At 41.7% G+C, this 24,305-nt stretch overlaps 3 protein-coding genes across 3 annotated transcripts; all 3 read left to right on the top strand.

The window, feature by feature from the left end:
• Positions 1-5,200: 5,200 nt before the first annotated feature.
• Positions 5,201-6,378, top strand: LOC113295731. The gene is made up of 2 exons (XM_026544054.1): positions 5,201-5,713; positions 5,842-6,378. Exons 1-2 carry the CDS (start codon positions 5,201-5,203, stop codon positions 6,376-6,378), a joined length of 1,050 nt encoding a protein of 349 aa, XP_026399839.1.
• Positions 6,379-7,971: 1,593 nt separating this feature from the next.
• LOC113295732 lies at positions 7,972-9,267 on the top strand. The gene has a single exon (XM_026544055.1). The coding sequence runs from the start codon at positions 7,972-7,974 to the stop codon at positions 9,265-9,267; it is 1,296 nt and encodes a 431-aa protein (XP_026399840.1).
• A 6,300-nt stretch (positions 9,268-15,567) lies between these two features.
• Positions 15,568-18,401, top strand: LOC113299260 (rust resistance kinase Lr10-like). The gene is made up of 2 exons (XM_026548248.1): positions 15,568-15,941; positions 16,812-18,401. Exon 2 carries the CDS (start codon positions 17,265-17,267, stop codon positions 18,132-18,134), a length of 870 nt encoding a protein of 289 aa, XP_026404033.1. The 5' UTR covers positions 15,568-15,941; positions 16,812-17,264; the 3' UTR covers positions 18,135-18,401.
• Positions 18,402-24,305: the final 5,904 nt, after the last annotated feature.

Here is a 24,305-nt window from a genome sequence, read left to right on the forward strand (position 1 = left end):
ATAGGGATACCACTCATGTATCCTGCTCCGGATATAGAGGAACACCAGGTTATTCTGCACCGGAGTTTCTTATGCATAGTTATCCAATTACACATAAATGTGATGTTTATAGTTTTGGGATGTTACTATTTGAGATAGCAAGGAAGCATAGGAACACGAATACAAACACGAACACGGATTCTTTAGACTGGTTTCCAAAGAAGGCTTGGGAAGAATTTGAGAAAGATGGATTGAAAAATTTAATAACAATGGAGATTAATGGAATTGAAGAGAAGGATAAAGAGAAGGTGCAGAGAATGTTCATGGTAGCATTGTGGTGTGTGCAAGATACTCCTGATTCAAGACCTTTGATGAGTACGGTAGTGAAGATGTTGGAAGGTGGAGTTGAAATTCTACCTCCACCAAATCCATTTAGATATCTTTATGGATTAGGCAACGAAGATGTAGCTGGAGGTACAACTGCTTCGAGTAGTTATTCGACTACTGTACGACCAAATTCGTCTTGGTATGAAAGTACAACTCCAGTCATGAGGTATAGTTTTCCTTTTTGTAAGAACTTTTTAATACAGTTCTGAACTTATATTGTCCCTGTTGATTTCATTTTTATCCACCTGTAGTTTAAATTCTTGTAATATGAGTTCAAGAAATTGCAATATGCATGGGAACTAAGGGCCTGTTTGGTACAGTTTTGAAAAACAGTTTTCAAAAATAGTTTTCCACTGTTTTAAAAACATACCCTTTTTTTTCTTGTTTTCATTTTCTAAAAATTGTTTGGTAAACTGTTTTTGAAAACAAGGAAAACCAACTAAATCGGATCAAATGTAAAGATTCGTCTAAGAGATAGTGATATTAGCCATGACTCACTTGCAGTCATTCCCCATCTCTTACTTTGTTCTGAAAAGAATAAAGAAAAGAAAAAAAGAGAAAACACAGAAAACAATAATTTGTTGTTTTCATTTTTTTGTTTTTAAAAACAGAAAACAGATAGAAAACATTTTCTGAAAATGTCCTTACCAAACGCGTTTTCTCCTGTTTTCTGTTTTCTCTGTTTTTAAAAACAGAAAACTGTTTTTGAAAACTATACCAAACATGACCTTAAACTGCCAAATTGCTAAACTGATGTTACACGACCCCTACTTATATTTCTGTAATACTTCAGGCTGTCCTCACTGGGGCCAATGTCTTCCGGCGATGTTTCCATGGTCTTATTTGTATTATTTCGTTTCTTCTAAAATGATTCAGATGTTCATTTTTGGTAGATCTGGCTATGTTATCTAACTTTTTGCTCTGTTCCGAAGTGGATTTTGATTCTAAATCGTTGAATTTATCTTTCTAGAATAAGGGTATATAGGCTAGAGCCTTGTGCACAATCTTGTCACCTTAGTTAGGGATAATCTTTGGTGCTTCTAACAGAACTCTTGTTTTTTTTTATTTGTTGTTCAGTCATGGCAGCTCTTCACCGGCTGTTTTCTATTAGGCATGGTCTCTTGATCACTTGTCTGGACTATGAAGTCCCCATTTCTTAAATCTACAGAAAGGCTTTAGCTTTTCAAGTTAGCCAAGTAGAAAATGTGACTTAAGTAAAAAAACTCGACCAGTCCCTTCGAAAAGGCCTAAAGGATAGTCTACCGCAAGGTTTGTTAGAATTCTGTTAGGCATGGTCTCTTGATCACTAGTGTCTAATGTAATCCATAAACATAACAGAAATTAGAGAAGAAACTCGGCATCTAAAGCAAATTCTGTATAGTGGGCACTTAAACTAAAGATCAATCTGATCACACAATTACTTAAGAAAAAGAAGGAAATAAAAAGTAAACTAATTATTAAAAATTAGAATAAAACGTGAAAATAAAAAGTAAACTAATTAAAAATTAGTATAAAACGTGGAGATGCGGGGTATCGACTCGCATGCAAAGCGAGCGCTCTACCATGTGAGCTACATCCCCAACATGCTAAAGTGCTTTCATAGAAGCATAAAATTTGTATATCAGCTCAATTACGAGTATCGGTATTGTAGGTGTAAATAATCCACAGGGGTAGGTGGCAAGATCCTAGGCTAGGTGGCAAGATCCTAGGAATGAAGAAAGGCGAAGCACAAAATAGATTCAGGTGGCGTGAAGAATAAGGAGTCACGTGGGTCGGACGTGATGACCCTACAGTTGTCGGATGTGACGTGACCCTTATCATCTGACAAGAGTAACGGACGAGCAAGGAGTACTCGGTCAAACAAAGGAAACTGGTCAAAACCAAGGGACGACAAGGAAGAAGGGCGATATCGTGCCTAATCAAGTACCAAGGACTCGGCCTCGGGCGAAAGGCTGTCAAAGACCAAGATTCCATCGACCACACCAGAAAGACGGGCGAGTAACTAAGATAGGTCCGATAGGGAACATCAGAGTTGATGTATTGTGACCAACACTGTAATTTCGTTGTATCTCGACTATGGCCTATAAATATAAGGGCTTGTCGAGAGTGAGCGAGGGGAAAGAAAGGAGAGAGAGAAAGGGAATTACACTTGAGAATTGGAGAGATAGTTCATTTGAGAAAGAGAGAACACCTTGTAACCTAAAACGAGAAGTAATAACAATCATCCTTTCACCCCGTGGATGTAGGTAATCATGCCGAACCAGTATATCCTTGTGTTCATGTTTGAGTATGCATTTCTACTTGTTTAGTTTAACTTCTTCACCTTTGGACGTAGTTTGTGATTTTATGCAACTACATTCTGGCGCCGACTAAGGGGAACATCTAAGTTCTCCGGATACCTTGGCTGCGCACATCAACAGAGACGATCAACAAAGCTCCTAAGAACACCTCGTGTGTGGTAGTTGATGCTATGAGATGAACTCTGTTTGGTGAAGCGTCTCTTCTGTCTTTTGTTTCTCGAGTTTTGGTTACACCGTTAAATTTATTTTCATAAAGTCGGGTGGTAGAAAAAAGTTTTTCAGTTCTGTCGGATTTGAGCAGTCGAGTTAGCAGGAAATCTTCCGAGAGCTCCCAAATAACGCCATCAGCGTTTGGTCGAGACCATAGAGAGACTCTGTTGACATATCGAATGGTTGTGCGTTGAAACAAGTAGATTTGAGTAGATTTGAGTGTTTGTTTTCATTTTTGATAATTGTTTTCACTACCGAAAATCTAACAGTTGAGAAACTTCACAAGACTCCCAAGTAACATATTTGATGTCGGGTTGAAGTCACTTGAAGTTCCGTGCTGACTTACCAAGTGTTGAAAATTTTACAAAGTAGCTAATAAGATTTTTATTTCAAGATCAGTTGAAACCCCTCTCGACAGATCGACTTCGAACCATGGAGTCAGTTCCTATACAGGGAACAAAGTAGTCGGACGGCGAGATCACTAGTCACCGGAGAAAACCCAAGGAGTTCAGGGAAGTCATCCCTGAGTAATTCCAAGGAAGTTAATGAAATTTTGTCTAGAATTGATTTTCTGTACGGATCTGAACCTTTTACTTACAAAACACTAGGAGTTAATGATTTGGAGCATAGGGAATGTAGGACAAACTATTATTAATGCAAAATTGGGTACTGAGAGCGACGTCGTGTAGTACTGAAAGCGACGTAGCGTGATACCTGCCTAAAAGAGTACTTAGGGTCAAAGCAAGTCAGGTTGGTGAAGCTAGCCTGACAAAAGATGGAATCGTACTTCTGGAGTCCAGTTTTGAGTGTCAGGACAGTGTCATTTAAATCTGGACGTATTAAAAAAACTTTCAGAAAAGCAGATCAAAGTAAGGTGTTGTTTGTATTTGCTGATGTAGGTAGGGACGATCCTCGGGCCTACGACATACCTGATCCGATGGCAAGCACTTCAGGGACGGGAAGAACGCTAAGGAACCATACAGTTACCAGCGACAGCGTGCAAGAAGGAGTAACAGGGCCGAGACAAGAGAATCACCGACCACCACCACCTGAGAGATCTCGGGCAGCTACAAGAGGTATGCCGACTGTGGAGGAGTAAGTTGACTTGGGACGAGATGATGATCCCATGCCATTAGAACGGATCATCCCGACCCAGAGGATGGCCGATCAGATAGATGGGCTTAATGCGTCAGACACAGAAGATGACGAGGAAGCGCTCATCGTGCATGCTCAGAGGCGCAATCGAGACAACAAGCCGAATATCAGGAGGCTCTAGGGCGAGAACAAGAGAGACTTAGGCAAGTCCAGCTAGGCCGAGAAGCAGCTAGTGGAATCATCCCGCCACCGTCGACTCAAATACCCCCTATGCTACCGGGTCCACCACCGTTGACAACAACACGACCTACTGCACACTTGAGCCACCTGAACGGCCATTCTAGTCACGAGAGTACAGATCCAACACTACTCTCCATTCTTGAACGACAGGGGAGACAAGAGGTGGCATTAAGAGAGCTGCAACAGAGGAACCTAGCACTAGAATTCGAGAATTATCAGCTGCAGAACCAGAGGTCCAGGTCGAGAGGATCCTCCATCCGAGGAACATCGGGCAATCAAGGCCGATCAGGGAGATTACCACCAACGGCAGGGCCGAGTAATCATAGCCGATCAGGGAAACCCCCGCTACCACCTACCCGAGGGTATGGTCCACCTGATGATTCATCAACGGAAGAAGAAGGGCGCGAAAGAAATGAGAGGTCGGACAGCTCAACAGAGGCCAAGCTCAGGGAGTTAGAAGCAAAGATAAAGAAACTATCAGGAAATGGCGAGGGGGATAAGTTAACCGAGGTCATAAGCGAGGCCGAGAAAACCCCCTTCACCCAAAGGCTTGAGCAAATGGCGTTCCCACCCAAGTGTACACTCCCTTCATTTCCGTCTAGATTTGATGGGACGGGTGATGCGGTTGAACACATAAAGATGTATACTATGTCGCTAATCCAATGGAAGAACAATGAGGTGGTAATGTGTAAGTTCTTCCCAGCAAGCCTAGAGGGCGAGGCAAGGAACTGGTTTTACGCGCTTTCACCAGGGTCGATCGACAGTTATGAGCATCTAATTGAGGCATTCATAGAAACTTACATGCATAACAGCAGACCTCGGCCCAGAGTCAATAGATTGTTCACTCTGGCTCGGAGGTTCAAGGAACCCTCAGAGCATTGACTGATCGATGGAGGAAACTATGCACAGAGATTGGGAAAGTACCAGTCGACCAAAAGATCTTTGGATTCGAAAATGCGTTGGGAAGGTCGGACCCCATCTGGATAACCATGTTTACTGAAAAACTGCAAACACTGAAAGAAATGCGGAAAATGCAAGAACGCTACATCGCACTGGAAGAGATTCAAGAAGAAGCGAGAGGTAGGGGAGTACACGAGGCTAGTGCAACGATTAGGGCGACCCCAGGCAACACTCCCAGGCGGCTCGAGAAGAGACCAGACCCACCACCACGAGGAAACGGGAAGAAGGAGTGGATAGCAAAAGGGAAAAAACCGAGACACGAGCCGAGAGCCTACACCCCATTGAACGCACCATTGGAAGAAATTTTCAAGGAAGTCGAGAAGAGGAACGACATCATCTACCCGGCATCAAGGGGGGTACAGTTCGAAGAAACCAAGGACCACCCCGGGTACCGCCACTACCATCAGTACAGAGGTCACTCCACCAATAATTGTCGAGAGGTGAAAGACATCGTGCAACATCTTATCCGAGACCGATACCTGAGGCAGTTCGTCCGACAAGCACCACAAGCGACCACCGCACCCGATGCACCTGTTCACCAGGTTCGGATCGGCAGATCAACTCAGTTTGTAAACACCATCTCACACTCAGACACACATGAGTACAATCTAAGTCCAGTAATCACTTCTAGAATCCACAAGAGGGACCATAATGGTAAAGAAATCTTCAGTGTAGCCAAGACCCTGCCGATGGAACCTTGGATGATGCAACCCATTTCCTCTCAGCCAAGGATGTCCCGATGAACGGTCAAGTCCATAGCGACCCCTTGGTCATTACCTTGCTAATTGAAGAATGGGGAGTGAGAAGGATACTGGTAGACATTGGGAGCTCAGTCGAGGTGCTTTTCTACGACACCTTCAAGAGAATGGAATTGTCAGATGACATTCTCGTACCCTCAACATATCGAATTTACGGCTTCAATGTGACCGTGACCATCCTAAAGGGCGAACTAAATCTGAGAGTATCGGATGGGGGCGGTTATTTGGATACTCTAACCACATTCTGTGTAGTCGATGTCGCTTCACCCTATGAAGCTATTATCGGGATACCTTGTATCGCCAGTATTAAAGGGGTGGCATCGGCCTACCATCAAAGACTGAGATTTCCAACGTATAAAGGTATAGCAGAGGTCGTCGGCGATTCACAGGAGGCCAGGAAATGTATGCAAATCGATATTCAGATAAAGGAGGAACGACGAGCACATTAGCGAAGGGAGAAAAACAAGGCCAAAGAAGCCAGGGCGGCAGAAGAACTGGAAAATGTTATCTCCCAGGCGGTCATGGCGTACGAAGCAAAGGAGCAAGAACCCTTATAGCAATTACAGGAATCGACACCGGTAAGGGAGCCAAAACCAAACTTCTCGGCCGTAGAGCCCACCCGAGAGATCAATTTGGGAACGGAAGAAGAGCCGAGGATAGTAAGGATCAGGTCATTGTTATCGGATGAACATGTGAATCGGCTCACAATGGTCCTGCGGGAGAATATGGATGCTTTCGCATGGAACATGCACGATATGGAGGGCATAGACCCGACAGTATGCTGCCATCATTTAAGATCGACCCAAGTTTCAAACCTGTCCGACAAAAGATGAGGCGAATTGCACCAGAGTTGCAGACAACAGTCGAGAAAGAATTAAAGAAACTGCAAGAAGCAGGAATAATACGAAAATATCAGTACCCACGGTGGATATCTAACATGGTCGTGGTACCAAAGAAGAATGGAGGAGTCAGAATATGTATTGACTTCAACGACCTAAACAAAGCTTGCCCTAAGGACAACTTTCCTCTCCCAAGCATCGATCAGCTGGTAGAATCGATAGTAGGATACGAGGCGATAACCTTAATGGATGAGTAATCGGGGTATAACCAAATACCATTGGCCCCCGAGGATCAAGAACATACCTCTTTTTTCACACCAAGGGGCCTATATTGTTACACCAAGATGCCGTTTGGATTGAAGAATGCGGGTGCCACATACCAAAGGCTGGTAGGGGACATGTTCGAGGACAAGATCCTTAACACCATCGAAGTCTATGTCGATGACATGCTGGTAAAAAGTCGCCTAGCCAAGAACCACATCCGAGACCTTCAGGAGATCTTCCAGACGATGAGGGAGTACAAGATGAAGGTTAACCATGCTAAGTGTGATTTTTGGGTAACCTCGGGAAAATTCTTGGGATACATCATCACACCCAAGGGGATAGAAGCGGATTCCTACAAAGTCAGGGTCATCCTCGAGATGTTGTCTCCTGCAACGGTGAAAGACGTACAAAAACTAAACGGCAGCATAGCGGCACTAGGGCAATTCATATCCCGGTCTTCGGACAAGTGTAAAAACTTCCTTAGCACTCTTAAGAAGGGAGAAATATTCAAGTTGACAGACGAGTGTGAGGAAGCCTTTCAGAATATTAAATTACATCTTGCAAGCCTCCCAGTATTGCAGAGACCCGAGCCCTCGGAGGTCCTTACCCTATACCTCGGAGAAACTTCATATGCTATTAGTGCAGTATTGGTTAAGAAAATTACACACGGATGAAGCAAATGATTCCGGCATTAGCGTTCGCCACTCTAAAGTTGAGGACGTATTTTCAAGCCCGTCGAATCCGCGTACTCACCAAATCGCCCATCGAAGCAGTACTAAACAATGCAGGCCGATCAGGAAGAATTTCTAAGTGGGGGCGCAAATTAAACAATTTAATGTTTTCTACGAGACGAGAACAGCGTTGAAAGCACAAGTTGTGGCAGATTTCCTGGCGGATTTTCCATTAAGTGACGAAGACGAGGTCGAAGATATCCCGGGAATGGAGGAAGATCGGGAGGATCCAGCCGACCTACTGGAGGCGAGCATCCCGACACGATGGGAAGTATTCGTCGATGGAGCATCAAACAAATATGGATCAGGCCTTGGGATAGTCTTCACCATACCCAAAGGAATGAAGATAATCCACTCATTTCGATTGGAGTTCAAAGCAACGAACAATGCTACAGAGTACGAGGTGGTGATCCATGCTCTAAGGATAATCGTCGAAATGAGACTACATGATGTGAGACTGACCAGCGACTCGCAGCTGGCGATCCGAAAAATTACCGGCAAATATGCTATCCATGACCCGATTTTACAAAAGTACTGGGAACTCTCCCAATTCTACATCGACCAGATCCCCAACACCAAATTCCGTCACATATGCAGAAAAGACAACCGACATTCCAACATTTTGTCATACATAACGTCTCAGTTAACGGATCCTAGTGTGGAAGGCATCCGAGTCGTGAGGCTCCTTACACCTTCAATTCCAGAGGTACCAGAAATACGCATCGACGTGGAAGTCAACACGACCGATAGGTATCAGGAAGGATATTGGAGAAAGCCGATCTATTTGTACTTAGAAACAGGCAAGCTACCCAGAGGGCGACCAGAGATCAACAAAGTCAAGAGTAAATCGGTTGCGTATGAGCTGAGGGACGGAATCCTATACAGAAAGTCTTACTTAGGACCATTACTAAGATGTTTGAGTAAGGATGAAGGCCAATCAATCTTGAATGAACTACACTATGGAGCAGTTGGAAACCATAGCTCGGGCCGGAGTCTGTCGGCTAGGGCAAAAACGATGGGATATATCTGGTCGTATATGAATGATGACGCAAAACGGATGGCACAAGCTTGCGAGGAGTGCCAGCGGTATGGCAAGAAGATACATGCACCATCTGTAACCTTGAACTCAGTAGTAAGCCCATGGCCTTTCGCCAAGTGGGGAATCGACATTGTGGGACCACTGCATGTGGGATCGGGGCAAAGAAAGTACTTAATCGTGGCTACGGACTACTTTACTAAATGGGTAGATGCAGCACCTTTGAAACATATCCGAGATAAAGACGTCTTCAGATTCATTTGGGAACACATCATATGTCGTTTTGGAGTACCGACAGCTATTGTCTCGGACAATGGAAAACAACTTCAAGAAGAAAACATTGATTTTTTGTTCAACACCTACAACATTAGGAAAAGTAAGGCCACCCCTATATATCCTCAGAGCCGAAATTACAAACAAAACAATCGCCGACAATTTGAAGAAAAAATTGGATGTGGAGTACGGTGAATGGTGTGAGGAACTTTACAACGTTTTATGGGCTTATAGAACAACCCGAAGGGAGGCAACTGGGCTATCACCTTTTATGCTCACTTATGAAACTGAAGCGATTCTACCAACAAAGACGATGATACCCACCACGAGAACCGAAGCATGGAGGCGAAACATCTTAGCCGATCTCATTTTGGCCAAGCTCGATGACTTATAGGAAACAAGAGAGATGGCGCTACAAAAAATGAAAAACTACCAAAGGAGATTACAGTGGGAATACAATAAACGAGTTCGTCCAAGAGAATTACTACCGGGGAAATTAGTACTGAAGTATTTAGCCGATTGGGAGCGTGATAAAAAGGGCGGTAAATTGGCGGCAAAGTGGGGAGGCCCATACACAATCGTGTCTAAAGTGGGTGAAGGCGCTTATCGATTACTAAAACCGGACGAAATACCAGAGTTAAAACCGTGAAACGCCCAATATCTGAAGCTTTATCACCCGTGAGGGGTTCGAGAAAAACAGGTAAAGATACTTGTCATTCATTTCTTTAAAGCCACGAGGGGTAGGAAATATGACATGAACGACTAATGGTCATTCGTACTCGGGGCAATGGCAGTGAGAAAGTTCCGAGGTGACTTACACTCAAATGGTCTTTCGTACTCGGGGAAAAACCAATGTGGAAGTGCCGAGGTGACTTACACTCGAATGGTCATTCGTACTCGGGGCAGTGGCAGTGTGCAAGTGCCGAGGTATCCTAAGGGTACTGGTGGTTGGAAACCAGCTACCAAAGGTTGTTAAGATACAGTTTCTTCTCAGCCAGGTAACCTACTTACATCTGAAAGGTTACCCCCATCGCAAGTGGCCGTGACCACTTGCCCGAGTTGGTTGATCGATAACCGCTCGGGATTATCGGGCCTAGTAACTAGGACGACCAATACCCTTCCACCGAATCTAAAAGATAGTGGTGAGATACCTCGACCAGGACATGGCATCGGGCCCGATGACCCTCCTTGTTGAGTGTGTTCGACAGAAAAGGTTTTAAATACTAACATGTGTGATACAGAATGCATGTATGGAATGAAAACGACAAGATAACAATAACAAAGAAACACATCGTTAACTTAAACATAAAGAGCAAAGAGCGTCAAAGAAAAAGCAACCAACAAACATGGCGCAGCACCCCATCAAATAAAATTTGTCAAGAAAGGAGGGTTAAGTGTTTAAGCGAATTACAATCTAAGACAAGGGGAAAACTAGTGGCACAACACTACAAAAGAACCATTCAATCTCTGGGCGGAACAACACCATCTTCTCCCCTCCTCAGAGCGACCTCTCGACGCTTCCGCTCGATGTATTCAATTATACCAGCAGTAATCACGTCTGCAAGCTCGTTCTGATGAGCAGTCCTCTCATGAGCAATATGTTGAGTAAGCTGCTGAGAAGTCACCTCGGCAGTAGTAAGCTTGGCCTGCATATCGCCCTCGACCTTCTTCAACCTCTGGACCTCCTGCTCCAGATCCTTGACGCTACTCGGCTGTAGCATAACACAAACAATCTATCAAACATGGAATTCGACATCATACAAAACAAGGACAATAAGCTAGCCTAGTCCCGAAGTCACCCCGACATGCTCTCTATAGACCTGTAAGGACTGGTAATACGAATTCTAGCGACTCAACAGATTTAGCTAACTCGTCCTCGGCCTTGGAAAGCTTCATGGTCAGTTCATTGTAGTACTGTTCGTTGAACTCGTTGGTGGGGCAATACTTCTTGCGATCACTCCACTCGGCTCTCAACCGGTTATGGGATACTTGTAGCGTCGATAATTGAGATTGGGTCCACTATATGTCACTAGCCTGCCTATCAAATTCCTTAGTCCTTTCAAAAATATCTCTATTTGACTGTTCGGCCACAGTTTTATCCCTCAAGATTCGGCGTCGATCCTCATGAAGATCTCGATTCTGGAGCCGTAAAGAACGATTCTCACTTTCTATATTATCGGCCAATAATGTTTTATCAGCAGCGAGTATTTGAAAAGTGCCCATGTGAGCTCGCAGGTTATCTATTTCCTCGGGCACATACTCGAACAGGCGATATCTATCCAACTCTTCTTGAAGGAGTTGAATCTCGGCCTCTTGACGGTCTATCTTCCCATCCTTGTTGGAAATTCGTTGCCGAAGATTCTCCACGATATCTTTATCGATATCCCACTTCCTCTTCATGAGCCTATACTCCGAAACAGCATCTAGATCTAGACTAGATAACTCGGCTAGAAGAATAATACCCAACTCAGGATATTGACACGAAAAAATCAATCAGTAACACAAGTGTCTAAGCAGCGTACCTTGGGCGTCAGCAAGCTTGACCTCTAGTTCACGACATCGATCCTTCTCCAACTGCAACTGAAGTTTGACAGACTCAAGCTGCCGGACCTCCTGTCGTCGAAGAGCAGCCTCCAATCTCGCTCGATTCACGACCTAAATAATCCATCTCAAGGCAAGTCAGTAAGGGCCGATAACATCAAAGAGAAATCATAAACAAATCACTCACCACAGTGTCAAAGGTGGGCGCTATCTCGTGATACTGGGGAACGACGGCGATCATCTGCTCATCAGTAAAGGAGCCAAATTCCGCAGAATTTAGTGCGCCGAGAGAGTCACAGACGGGGCCCGATATGGTGAATGACGTTTGGAAACCCAACATAGACCCAGAAGTAACCTGGGGCAGCCTCTGCAATACCTCTGGCTCAACAATAACCACCTTACTCGACACATATGTTTCGACCAACCCTTAATTGCTGGACTGTAAACCGGACGTCACAACAGCGACCTCCACATCCTTCTTGGTTTCATTCTCGTGAATAGAATCATCGCCGAAGATATCATCATCATCGTCTTGGTCAGGAATATCGATCACAACGTTTACACTCTTCAACACCACACCCTTCGCAGCTACCTTACCTCGAGGAGGATTACGCCTCGGAACGTGCCCCTCACCACCTACAACTTCAAACAAAGCGTCAGATTGATTCCTTGCCAACTCTCCCAAGAGCTAAGGCAGGAAGGGCCGAGGGCTAAAAGTCTTACCATCTTGAGCCGAGGACCCTCCGACATCGTCATCCTCGCGCCTAGGTAACTTCTGCACGGCAAGTACATGTACTTAGGATAAAAGCTGTATGTTTGTTACCTTCCCCTGATATTCCTCGACCCTTGTGCTAGCACTCCTTTTCTTGGAAACAAGAGCCGCCTTACCAGACTCGCCCCGGGGCTGGGCCTACGACGAGAAAATAATCAGCACCTCAAGACGATACAGTGGGAGTCAAAGAAAATTAAGAATGAACAACATACCTTATCATCATTAATCACCCAGAAAGGATACGGTTCAGCAAGAAATTCAGGAGGAGGAAAACTACCATGCAAGATCTGGCCGCGAACGAGAAGCGGTACTCGGTCCCAGTAGGGGTCATTAATGTGACGAGCACGCTCGTTCGAACCTTTGCCAATAGGATCAACATCTAGCATTAACCTTGAAGCACCTTCATGAAGAGTCTTTTGGCGATGAGGACTAGCGGCAAACCCAGCAAGATCGCCATTGGTACCGGTCCCGCTCCGATAGTTAACAACAAAGGTGGCAGAAGTGTACTAAGGAGCTTCAGACGGTTTGTAGGTGGACCACTCGGACTCAGTACAACTACCCTCGCCTCGCCTCTTTCATTCGTTCATCACCCGAAAAGTATTTCCATTCCACTGAGTCAAGGCCCGACACGGAAGGAGCTGCGACAACACCTCATAATAGAAGGGATCTTCAGGGTTGTATAGAGGAAAGAGAAGACCAAGCTCTAGTTTCCCTTGGGTAATGATAACCGACCCAGACGACTGCTCATGCCTATCAACATCGTCCTTCTTCAACACACCGGTTTGGCCCAAGACTAGGGTTACCTCATAGTCCTGAAGAGCAAAGTCGTCCTTCAACTGATCGATAAATTCTTCATCAGTTAAATCTTTGGAAGTTCTCTTGTCAACTCTACATGAAAAAGAAGGAGAACCATCAGGGAAAATGGATTTTATAGCACGGTAATCGTGATGTGAGGGACTCTCAAGTAAAAATAAGGAATCAAGGGAAACAACATCGCTATCGGAAAAGGTATCACTCACGCACCTCTTCTCAGTCATCGATGAAGAAGAAGTATCCATGGCGGAACCAGTTGAAGAACCCTGAAGATTAATATCAAACGAACGAGAAAAGAAGCAAAGAGGAAGGACCAGCGGCGACTATCACAACCTTCACCGGCGAAGAAAATGAAACCAAGTGATAAAGAAAACAGAGATCACCGGAATCAATGGCGGCAGTAAGGAAGCAGCGTATGAAGGAAAGAAGTTGGTTCTTAAATTCTCTGAAAATCGTAAATGAATGAAAGAGAAAGTAAATGGAGGTATTTATAGGAAGAGGAGTCTCGACCGATAACAACGGTTACAGGTCATAAAAGGGTGATAGTGGGAAGCTGCATGGCGGGATTCACGGCATGCCCAAGGACGTGGGAAGATGGAACGATTTTCTTCCCCTCGTGCAAAGCACACGAGCGGAAGAAGGGGCATAAATGTAGGTGTAAATAATCCACAGGGCTAGGTGTCAAGATCCTAGGCTAGGATGCACCAAGGAATGAAGAAAGGCGAAGCACAGAATAGATTCAGGTGGCGCGAAGAATAAGGAGTCACGTGGGTCGGACGTGATATCCCTACAATTGTCGGATGTGATGTGACCCTTATCATCTGACAGGAGTAACGGACGAGCAAGGAGTACTCGGTCAAACAAAGGAAACTGGTCAAAACCAAGGGACGACAAGGAAGAAGGGCGATATCATGCCTAATCAAGTACCAAGGACTCGGCCTCGGGCGAAAGGCTGTCAAAGACCAAGATTCCATCGGCTACACCAGAAAGACGGGCGAGTAACTAAGATAGGTCCGATAGGGAACAACAGAGTTGATGTATTGTGACCAACACTGTAATTTCGTTGTATCTCGACTATGGCCTATAAATATAAGGTCTTGTCGAGAGTGAGAGGGGGTAAAGAAAGGAGAGAGAGAAAGGGAATTACACTTGAGAATTGGAGAGATAGTTCATTTGAGAAAGAGAGAACACCTTGTAACCTAAAACGAGAAGTAATAACAATCATCCTTTCACCCCGTGGACGTAGGTAATCATGCTGAACCACGTATATCCTTGTGTTCATGTCTGAGTATGCATTTCTACTTGTTTAGTTTAACTTCTTCACCTTTGGACGTAGTTTGTGATTTTATGCAACTACAAGTATCATTAAAGACTTTCCAAGGGATACTGGGATTGTAGAGAAGGATTAAAGAAGGTAGAATGGTTGTCGATGGTGGTGATGCTACGTCTTGTTCAAGGTTTACCTTATGAAATACCTCTCCCGAGCATAGTAGAGAATTATACCTGGGAGTTGAAATATTGTCGTTGTATTTCGTTAACCGGATTTTGTTTTTTGAAGTGGTGGAATTGTGTACAGACTTAGATCTTTCTAACGTGCTCGTGGAGCATTAAATCGGGTGACGCGGAGTAAAGGCGCGGTCAAATGACTCGTCGCAATTAGCCTGCTCTGATACCATATTAGAATATGGGCATCCAACTCAAAACCAATTGACAACGAGTGGAGAGGCCCTAATGTAGGACTAATAATCTCAGCAATGATCCTTGAACAATAGTTCGGTGAGTTGTATGTAATGAGTGTTTATTATGTGAATAGAAATTGAGGCTCTTGTCCTTGAGAAGGCAGAGAAGGTTTACCGAAAGTGGCTAATCTTGTCCGGTACAGGACAGTTGGTATCGGATTCCTTTCCTGGATACTTGAATCATGCCTAGAGGAGAAGAGAAAGCACCAATACTGAAAGAGGCTGCTGCTGAGCAGCAAAAACACGCATATCGTTTACTAACTTAGGTCGATTAGTTTTACTACAGAGCGAATTTACAGAGAATTTAATAGAGGTGAAAACCTAGGTATACTGATGACATGAATTTCCCAACCATATTTATTCATGTTGGTTCATGACATTTAAGTATCCCGCAGTTTCGTGGCTGTAACCACAGTTTCGTCACTCAGATACGCGTACGCGTTATCTCTGATGGAGTGTGAAGAACTTTCAACTGTATAGACATCCATTGACTCTATCCGACCTCTCCATTGTTGTTAATGATGTGTGGCCATTTCATTTAGATCGGTATGTGATATGTCATCCTATCCTGCATATAACCATATACGAAAGTGATGAATAAGAGTGACTTAAATAGTTAAAATAATTTAGATCGGTATTTTAGTTACTACTCTCTCTTTTGTTCCAATCAAAATTGTGGTTGCTACTTTTGTGCGCACTGTTATAGATGGATGTTCCAGATGCAATCAGGTGAACGTGGTTAGGGGATAAAGCAAACTTGGGACTTGTTAGCAAATTCAGGAACCATATTGTTATTTTATTTTATTTTTAATCGGTAGGAACCATAGTGTTATTAATGATCTAACCATTAGTTATACCTCTCAAACTAGTACTCCAAGATCACCGAACTCTGTCCAATGTACACCGGCTTCCAATTCCCATATCCTCCACCATCTCCATCTGATGGTGATCCTTCTTTTCCATCCACTTTTCCTTCTTTCCATCCACTACACTTATATTCCTGGGTAAGTACACTAATAACTGATAAGTATCAAAAGATCTTCATTTTCAAACATCATCTTGTTCCAGCAAAAAAAAAAAAAAAAAAACGAAAGATGAGACGATTATAATACGGAAATTGCTGTATATATTGTTCTAGAATGAGCATCTGTCCATCTCTTAAGTATGACCCAGGTCAAGATTTTTTTTTTCCTTTTCTTGACATTCTATCTATTTGGTCTAAAGTTTGCCATTTGATCTTCGGGAACTGCACAAATGCTACTATATAAATTTGATTTTTTTTTTCAAAGTTTAAAGTTTTTAACACTATTGGTTCAGTTAGATTTTCTCCAAAATGAACAACCAGAAAAATGAACTTTAGGTTGACTGTTCATTTTGCTATATTGAATTGTTAATTTAGCAGCTCATTTGGAAGAATTAATGGAGGGATGAAAATTCATTTTGCTTTATGAACTGTTCGTTAGTAGTTTATTTTGGAGAATGAAATGTGTTGATGGAAGTTCATTGCTAGGTGTTGGTAATTTAACCGCTCATTTTGCTCGATGAACTATCAATTTAGCAGTTCTTTTTTTGCTAGATGAACCGGTAATAATCATTTAAGATGAACTATTACTTTAGCAGTTCATTTTTCTAAATAAACTCTCTTTTATAAAAACACATTTTCTAGGTGATCTCCGGTTTATCTTTTAGAATATAACTCTCTTTAACTGCAGAACATTTTCTAGAATGAACTTCTCTTATGACAGATCGTTATTTTAGGGTAAATTCTTTTTGATGATAGTTTATCTTATGATATGAACTCTTATTTGGACCTATTTCATGGCTGTTATAATTGTCATCAATAACTCTAACTCGAATGCTTCAAATATTTGCAGCAGGGGGACGGGCCTAGCAAGGGGTTAAAGGAGGCTATAGTCCGTCCCTAATTTTTGGGTAAACAAATTTTTATATAGAAACTTAGGTTAAATTTTATATTTAGCCTACGTATTAGTTGTATTTAACTAATTGTATGTGATTTTTAGCTAATTTAAGTCATGTTTAAAGTAAATAATTTTCTTCCACCCACTGTCTTTCTATTCCTACTTTCTTTTCTTTTGGTAATCACTTTGTTTTTCTGTTATTTGTGTTCGTTTTAACTTTTATTTTCCTACCTATTTAGTATTGTACGGGTGGATCGCTATTTGGCCACTAATCATGTGATGTGTACTCCAAAAAAATTTGCCGCGGCCTTCGGCCGCATTATCGACTGTTACAATCCAGCCCTACCCTGGGGGAAATTCTGGATCCGTCCCTAATTTGCAGGTTTTTTTGGGGGCATAGCAGGATTAATGCTACTTGGTTTCCTCCTATCTTGCCTCTCTAAGAGTACGAAGAATTCCACAATACAGGATTCACAGGCTGGTAATCAAGCCATTACAGCTGCACCACCAACTGGGGTGAACTTGGTCAAAGTTTGGGAACTTGATGCGGCAACAATGGAAAGATTCCTACATGATATTGCTGAAGAGATAACTACTAGATTTACTGCTGAAGCACTTCAAATTTTTACGAATAACTACTCCACAAGATTAGGATCTGGCGCATTTGGTGTCGTTTATCAAGGGAAGTTTCCTAATGGAATAAAGATCGCAGTGAAAGTTCTGAAAAGAAACCCAAACAGTAAGAAGGTTGAAGAACAGTTCATGGCAAAAGTAGGAACTATTGGTAAAACTTATCATATAAATCTAGTTAGGTTGTATGGTTACTGTTTTGATCAGCGAACGAGTGCTCTAGTTTATGAGTACATGGAGAATAATTCGCTTGACAAGTTCTTGTTCAGTAATGAAACACCACAAATAGAGTGGGCTAAACTACAAGAAATCGCTATAGGCACTGCAAAAGGGCTTGCCTACTTGCATGAAGAGTGTCAACAAAGGATCATTCACTATGACATAAAGCCTGGTAATATTCTTCTCGACTTAAACATGTCACCCAAAGTTGCAGATTTTGGACTTGCGAAGTTGTGTAATAGAGACAATACCCATGTATCCCTCTCTGGATATAGAGGAACACCGGGTTATTCCGCGCCGGAGTTTCTTATGCACAATTATCCAATAACACATAAATGTGATGTTTATAGTTTTGGGATGTTATTATTCGAGATTGCAAGGAGGCAGAGGAACACAAACACTAATGTTGGTGGCGATAGTGTAGACTGATTTCCAAAGAAGGCTTGGGATGAGTACGAGAAAGGCAGATTGAATGACTTGTTGGAGAAAAATGAGTTAAATAAAAATGTTTTGGTCTTGGTGTGGTTTGATCTAGTGACTTATGGGTCCAAGGATACTTGCTCATTTTATGAGTGAATGAATCTCTCTTTAGTCCCACATTGGGTATAATAGAGAAGGAGCTCCACTATATAACCATATTCTTATGGATATATTTTTTACCCATGCGACAAGCGCGTATGCCATGCACCAAGTCCCTTTTCTATACGGATTTCTTTTTTGGCGAGTTTTCTTTAGAAAATTAATTCCAAAATTAATTCTTAAGAGTTTTATTTATGGGTAAATTCTTTTTACGTGTTTTACTTGTTTTTGAAGAAAAAACCAAAACCTAACTTGATTTGCAAGTATTTCATCCTATAAATACAACTCGAAATTCTGTTTTCAAAACACACAAGAAGTAATTCTTTTTATTATCTTCTTCCTTTGTTTGTGCGGCGTTTTTACTTTCCATCCCCATTGCTGAGTTCGAAGAGAGGGTAACTTGCGTTGTGCTAACTGAAGTTATATCGGGCAGTCTTATCTTGGACACATCTTCGCTGTGAGGGGTTTAGCATTACTCAACTCGAGTATACCCGCGAACTAATGTGTTAAGGACAACTTGTTGAACCTGTGATTCTGCCTTCGTCAAGTTATTTAGGTAGAGTTGTTTCGGTATAGTTCTTTACATATTATTTTGATACGTCTAACGTGTTGTTCATTGTTGCAAGATCCCAACAATCTTAACACATTAGTATTCCTTGTAACAATGGGAAAGAACGAAGTTGAAAAACCACAGAAGTTTAACGGAAAGGATTTCAAGAGATGGCAATCGAAGATGTTGTTTTATCTGAGCCATCATGAACTGGATTATGTACTTGTTCCAACTGAAGAATTGATGAATGCTGAAGTTTTGAACGAGAAAGAGATCGCGTATAACAAGAGGTCGAATTTTCTAGCTAAAAATAATATCATGATAGGTTTGGAAGATGCGATGTATGATTTTTACAACGCTAAAGATAATTTCAGTGCTTATGATTTGTGGACTGCGTTAGAAGCGAAGTACCAAGCTGAGACTGCAGGGAGCAAGAAATTTCTGGTGGCGAAATTTATGGACTTCAAGATGACGAATGATAAGCATGTTGTTGATCAATTCCTCGAATTTCAACAAATGATTAATGAGATTCTTGCTGAAGGTATGGTCATTGATGAGACGTTTCAAGTATCTGCGGTGATTGAGAAGTTACCATCTTCTTGGTCGGAGTACAAGAAAAAGCTGAGACATGAAACTGGCGAGATCAACATGGTTGAATTATGAAAGAAGATTCAAGTGGAAGAGATGTTGTGCACCAAAGACAAGAACGTGTCATCTGCAAGGGACATGGCGAACAAAGCTCATATGTCTGTACACAAGTCATCCAAAGCTGGAAAAGGTGACAACAACAATCGCAACTCGAAGCATGGACCTAACAAGAAAAGTATGTTTCGTAAACCAGAATCGAGCATTATTAAAATTAAGGGTCCTTGTTGGGTGTGTGGAAATACTGGTCATATGGCAGTTCACTGTAGACAACGTAAGGACAAGAAGAATAATGCTAACTTGGTTGAGAAGAACAAAGACGAGTTTTCTGCTGTAGTGTCTGAAGTTAATTTGGTGACCGATGTGATGGACTGGTGGGTAGACTCTGGATCTACCAAGCATGTTTGTGGGATCAAAGACCTGTTCACCTCCTACCAGAAGGTAGGGGAAGGCGAGAAACTCTATATGGGTAACTCATCTGCATCAGAGGTTGCAGGAAAAGGAAAGGTCGGTATGAAACTCACATCTGGAAAGACTCTCACATTGAATGAAGTTCTTCATGTTCCAGACATCTGCAAAAATCTTGTTTCTTATTCTGTTTTAGATGATAAGGGTTTTAAAGTTACAATTGAGTCTGGAAAACTTATAGTAACTAAGGGCAATGATTATGTGGGTAAGGGTTATAAGACTGGGGGTCTATATAAACTTAATGTAACCTGTCCTGAATTGAAATTGAATGATTCTTCTGCTTACATGTGTGTGACATTGAACGTTTGGCATGGTAGACCGAGTCATGTAAATTATAAATCAATGCATAAACTGGCTAGCGTAGGCTGCATACCCAAATTCACTTTAGATAAAAATCATAAGTGTAAGATTTACGTAGAATCCAAGCATGCTAAGAAATCATTCAGTAAGAATGTCCAGAGAAACTCTAAACCCTTAGATTTAATCCACTCAGACCTAGTTGATATGAAGTCAGTTCAAACAAGAGGTGGTAAGAAATGGTTTTATTACTTTTATAGATGATTGTACGAGGTACTGCCATGTTTACTTACTTAGAGGAAAGGACGATGCCTTAAAATCCTTTAAGATATATAAAAGTGAAGTAGAAAACCAATTGAATACTACCATTAAAACTATTAGGTCTGACCGTGGTGGTGAGTATGAAATTCCCGTAGGAGATTTCTGTGAAGAACATGGCATAATACATGAGACTACAGCCCATTATTCACCTCAATCCAATGGTGTAGCTGAACGTAAGAACCATACCCTTAAGGATATGATGAATGCCATGTTGATTAGTTCAGGATTACCTTCGAATTTGTGGGGGGAGGCTATCCTCTCCGCCAATTATATTTTGAACATAGTACCCTTTAAAGGATCAGATAAAACTCTATATGAGTTATAGAAAGGGAGACAACCATTTTACGATTACTTCAAAGTGTGGGGGTGTTTGGCAAAGGTGGGAATCCCTCCTCCTAAGAAAAATAAGATAGGACCCAAAACCGTTGATTGTGTTTTTATAGGGTATCCTGAGCATTCTAGTGCTCATAGTTTTATGGTTGTGAGTTCTGAAATTTATGACATAGGGTTGAATACTATCATGGAGTCTAGGGATGTTGAGTTTTTTGAGAATGTTTTTCCTTTGAAACGAGATTATCGAAAGAGATGTTTAGTTGATCCCCTATATGTGCCTTCAACTAGTCAGTTATTACCTATAGAGGAATATGAACCAGAAGTAGAACCTAGAAGAGGTAAAAGGGATAAAACTAAGAAAATCTATCCTGGTTGCATTACATACCTAGCCGAGTCTGATCCTCAAGCTTATAGAGAAGCCATGACTTGTCCTGAAGCTCCATGGTCGAAAGAAGCTTCCATTAATGAAATGGATTCCCTTCGAGAAAACGGTACTTTTGAACTTGTAGATTTACCTACAGGGTGTAAGGCCATAGGTTGTAAATGGATTTTCAAGAGAAAACGTAAGATAGATGGAACTATTGAAAAATACAAGGCTAGGCTGGTAGCTAAAGGCTACAGACAAGTAGAAGGTATAGATTTCTTTGACACCTATTCACCAGTAAGTAGAATTAGCTCCATTAGGATGTTAATTGCTATAGCTTCTGTCCATAATCTAGAGATACATCAAATGGATGTAAAGACAATGTTTCTTAATGGTGAGTTAGATGAAGAAATTTATATGGAACAACCTGAGGGCTTTGTAATTAAAGGTTATGAAAAGAAAGTTTGTAAACTGGTTAAATCTTTGTATGGATTGAAACAAGCACCTAAACAGTGGCATGAGAAATTTGATCACGTGATAATTTCTAGTGGTTTTAGAATTAATGAATCTGATAAGTGTGTTTATACTAAACTTGTCAAGGATGTATGTGTGATTGTATGCTTGTATGTTGATGACATGCTTATACCAGGTACAAACATAGATGTTATTAATTCCACTAAGAAAATGTTGAATGAGAACTTTGACATGAAAGACTTAGGCCCCGCTGATGTCATATTAGGGATGAAGATTAAAAAAACTTCTAATGTCTATAGTCTGAGTCAGTCTCATTATGTTGAATCCATACTTAAGAAATATAATCAGTTTAACTGTAAACCTGTGTGTACTCCGTATGATTCTAAGTGTAATCTCATGAAGAATAAGGGTGTAGGAGTTAACCAACTTGAATACTCGAGAGTCATAGGAAGTCTGATGTATTTGATGAATTGTACGAGACCAGACATTGCTTATGCTGTGAGTAGGTTAAGCAGGTATACTTGTAATCCTGGGCAGATGCATTGGGATGCACTTATTAGAGTGCTGAGGTACTTAAAGTTCACAATGACCTTTTGTTTGAATTACGAAGGGTACCCTGCCGTCCTTGAGGGATTTTGAGATGCAAACTGGATAACAGGCTCAGAGGAGTCTAAGTCTACGAGTGGATATGTATTCACTTTAGCAGGTGCGTCTGTATCTTGGAAGAGTTCCAAACAGACATGTATAGCTCGTTCCACTATGGAGTCGGAGTTTATTGCGTTAGATTAAGCAAGAGAGGAGGCCGAATGGCTAAGAAACTTTTTAGAAGATATTCCTCTCTGGCATAGACCTGTGCCAGCTATATCTATACATTGTGACAACAAATCTGCGATAGGTAGAGCTAAGAATAGCTTCTACAATGGAAAGTTTATACATATGCGTAGAAGACATGATTCTTTGAAAATAATAATCTCAACTGGCGTTATTTTCATAGATTAGACAAGGTCCAAGGAGAATATCGCGGACCCTTTGACGAAAGGTTTGTCCAAAGAGATAATTAGTAAAGCATCAAGGGGGATGGGACTTAGGCTCAATAATTAAACTTGCCATGAAGGATACTCAACCTTGCCGATTGGAGATTCCAAGATCAAGGTTTTGAATGAGACAACTAATTTATGGTAGGTAAAGGTAAACACTATCATAGAATTTCATTCTCTGTCCCTTCCCTATGGTGTTGATGTGATAGTGTGACTGCATGTGAAGGATGACTTTTAAATAAGTCTTAATGAGTTCCATAGTTTCAATTTAAGATTGAAGTGGGGTGTAGCAGTAAACACTCTTGATGGAACTCACCTGAATGTGGAAGTGGGGCCGCTTCCTATGAGAATTGAGCCGATTCTCTAGAGCATTCTGAGAAACAGGATATGTCCAGGTCCAAATTGGACAAAACGCCACGAACTTAGCAATGCCAGAAGGATATCATGCATGGTTGTTGTCGCGAATTAAACCAAATACGATCAGTTCAAGACTAGGTTCACTGTTTAGCAAGTAGTTCCTGTAACTTCTCACTAAGTAAGGGTTCAAGACCTCACAGACACCTTTTCCTAAATGGTATTTTCCTTAATCTGATTTTTTTTCGTTTTTTCGAGATTTCATTCATGTGGGGGATTGTTGGAGAAAAATGAGTTAAATAAAAATGTTTTGGTCTTGGTGTGGTTTGATCTAGTGACATATGGGTCCAAGGATACTTGCTCATTTTATGAGTGAATGAATCTCTCTTTAGTCCCACATTGGGTATAATAGAGAAGGAGCTCCACTATATAACCATATTCTTATGGATATGTTGTAAAACAATGTGGGTGGAGCGGGTGGGCAAAAATACATATTTTGACCCATGCGATAAGCGCGTATGCCATGCACCAAGTCCCTTTTCTACACAGATTTCTTTTTTGGCGAGTTTTCTTTAGAAAATTAATTCCAAAATTAATTCTTAAGAGTTTTATTTATGGGTAAATTCTTTTTACGTGTTTTACTTGTTTTTGAAGAAAAAACCAAAACCTAACTTGATTTGCAAGTATTTCATCCTACAAATACAACTCGAAATTCTGTTTTCAAAACACACAAGAAGTAATTCTTTTTATTATCTTCTTCCTTTGTTTGTGCGGTGTTTTTAATTTCCATCCCCGTTGCTGAGTTCGAAGAGAGGATAACTTGTGTTGTGCTAACTCAAGTTATATCGGGCAGTCTTATCCTGGACACATCTTCGCTGTGAGGGGTTTAGCATTACTCAACTCGAGTATACCCGCGAACTAATGTGTTAAGGACAACTTGTTGAACCTGTGATTCTGCCTTCGCCAAGTTATTTCGGTAGAGTTGTTTCGGATTAGTTCTTTACATATTATTTTGATACGTCTAACGTGTTGTTCATTGTTGCAAGATCCCAACATGACTTCATAATGACGGAGATTCATGAAATCAGAGAGATGGATAAAGAGAAGATAGAAAGAATGATTATGATAGCACTATGGTGTGTTCAAGATTCTACCGATTTAAGACCTTTGATGAGTAT

The sequence above is a fragment of the Papaver somniferum genome, chromosome 7 (genome assembly GCF_003573695.1).
Source record: "Papaver somniferum cultivar HN1 chromosome 7, ASM357369v1, whole genome shotgun sequence".
Classification (NCBI taxonomy): Eukaryota; Viridiplantae; Streptophyta; class Magnoliopsida; order Ranunculales; family Papaveraceae; genus Papaver; species Papaver somniferum.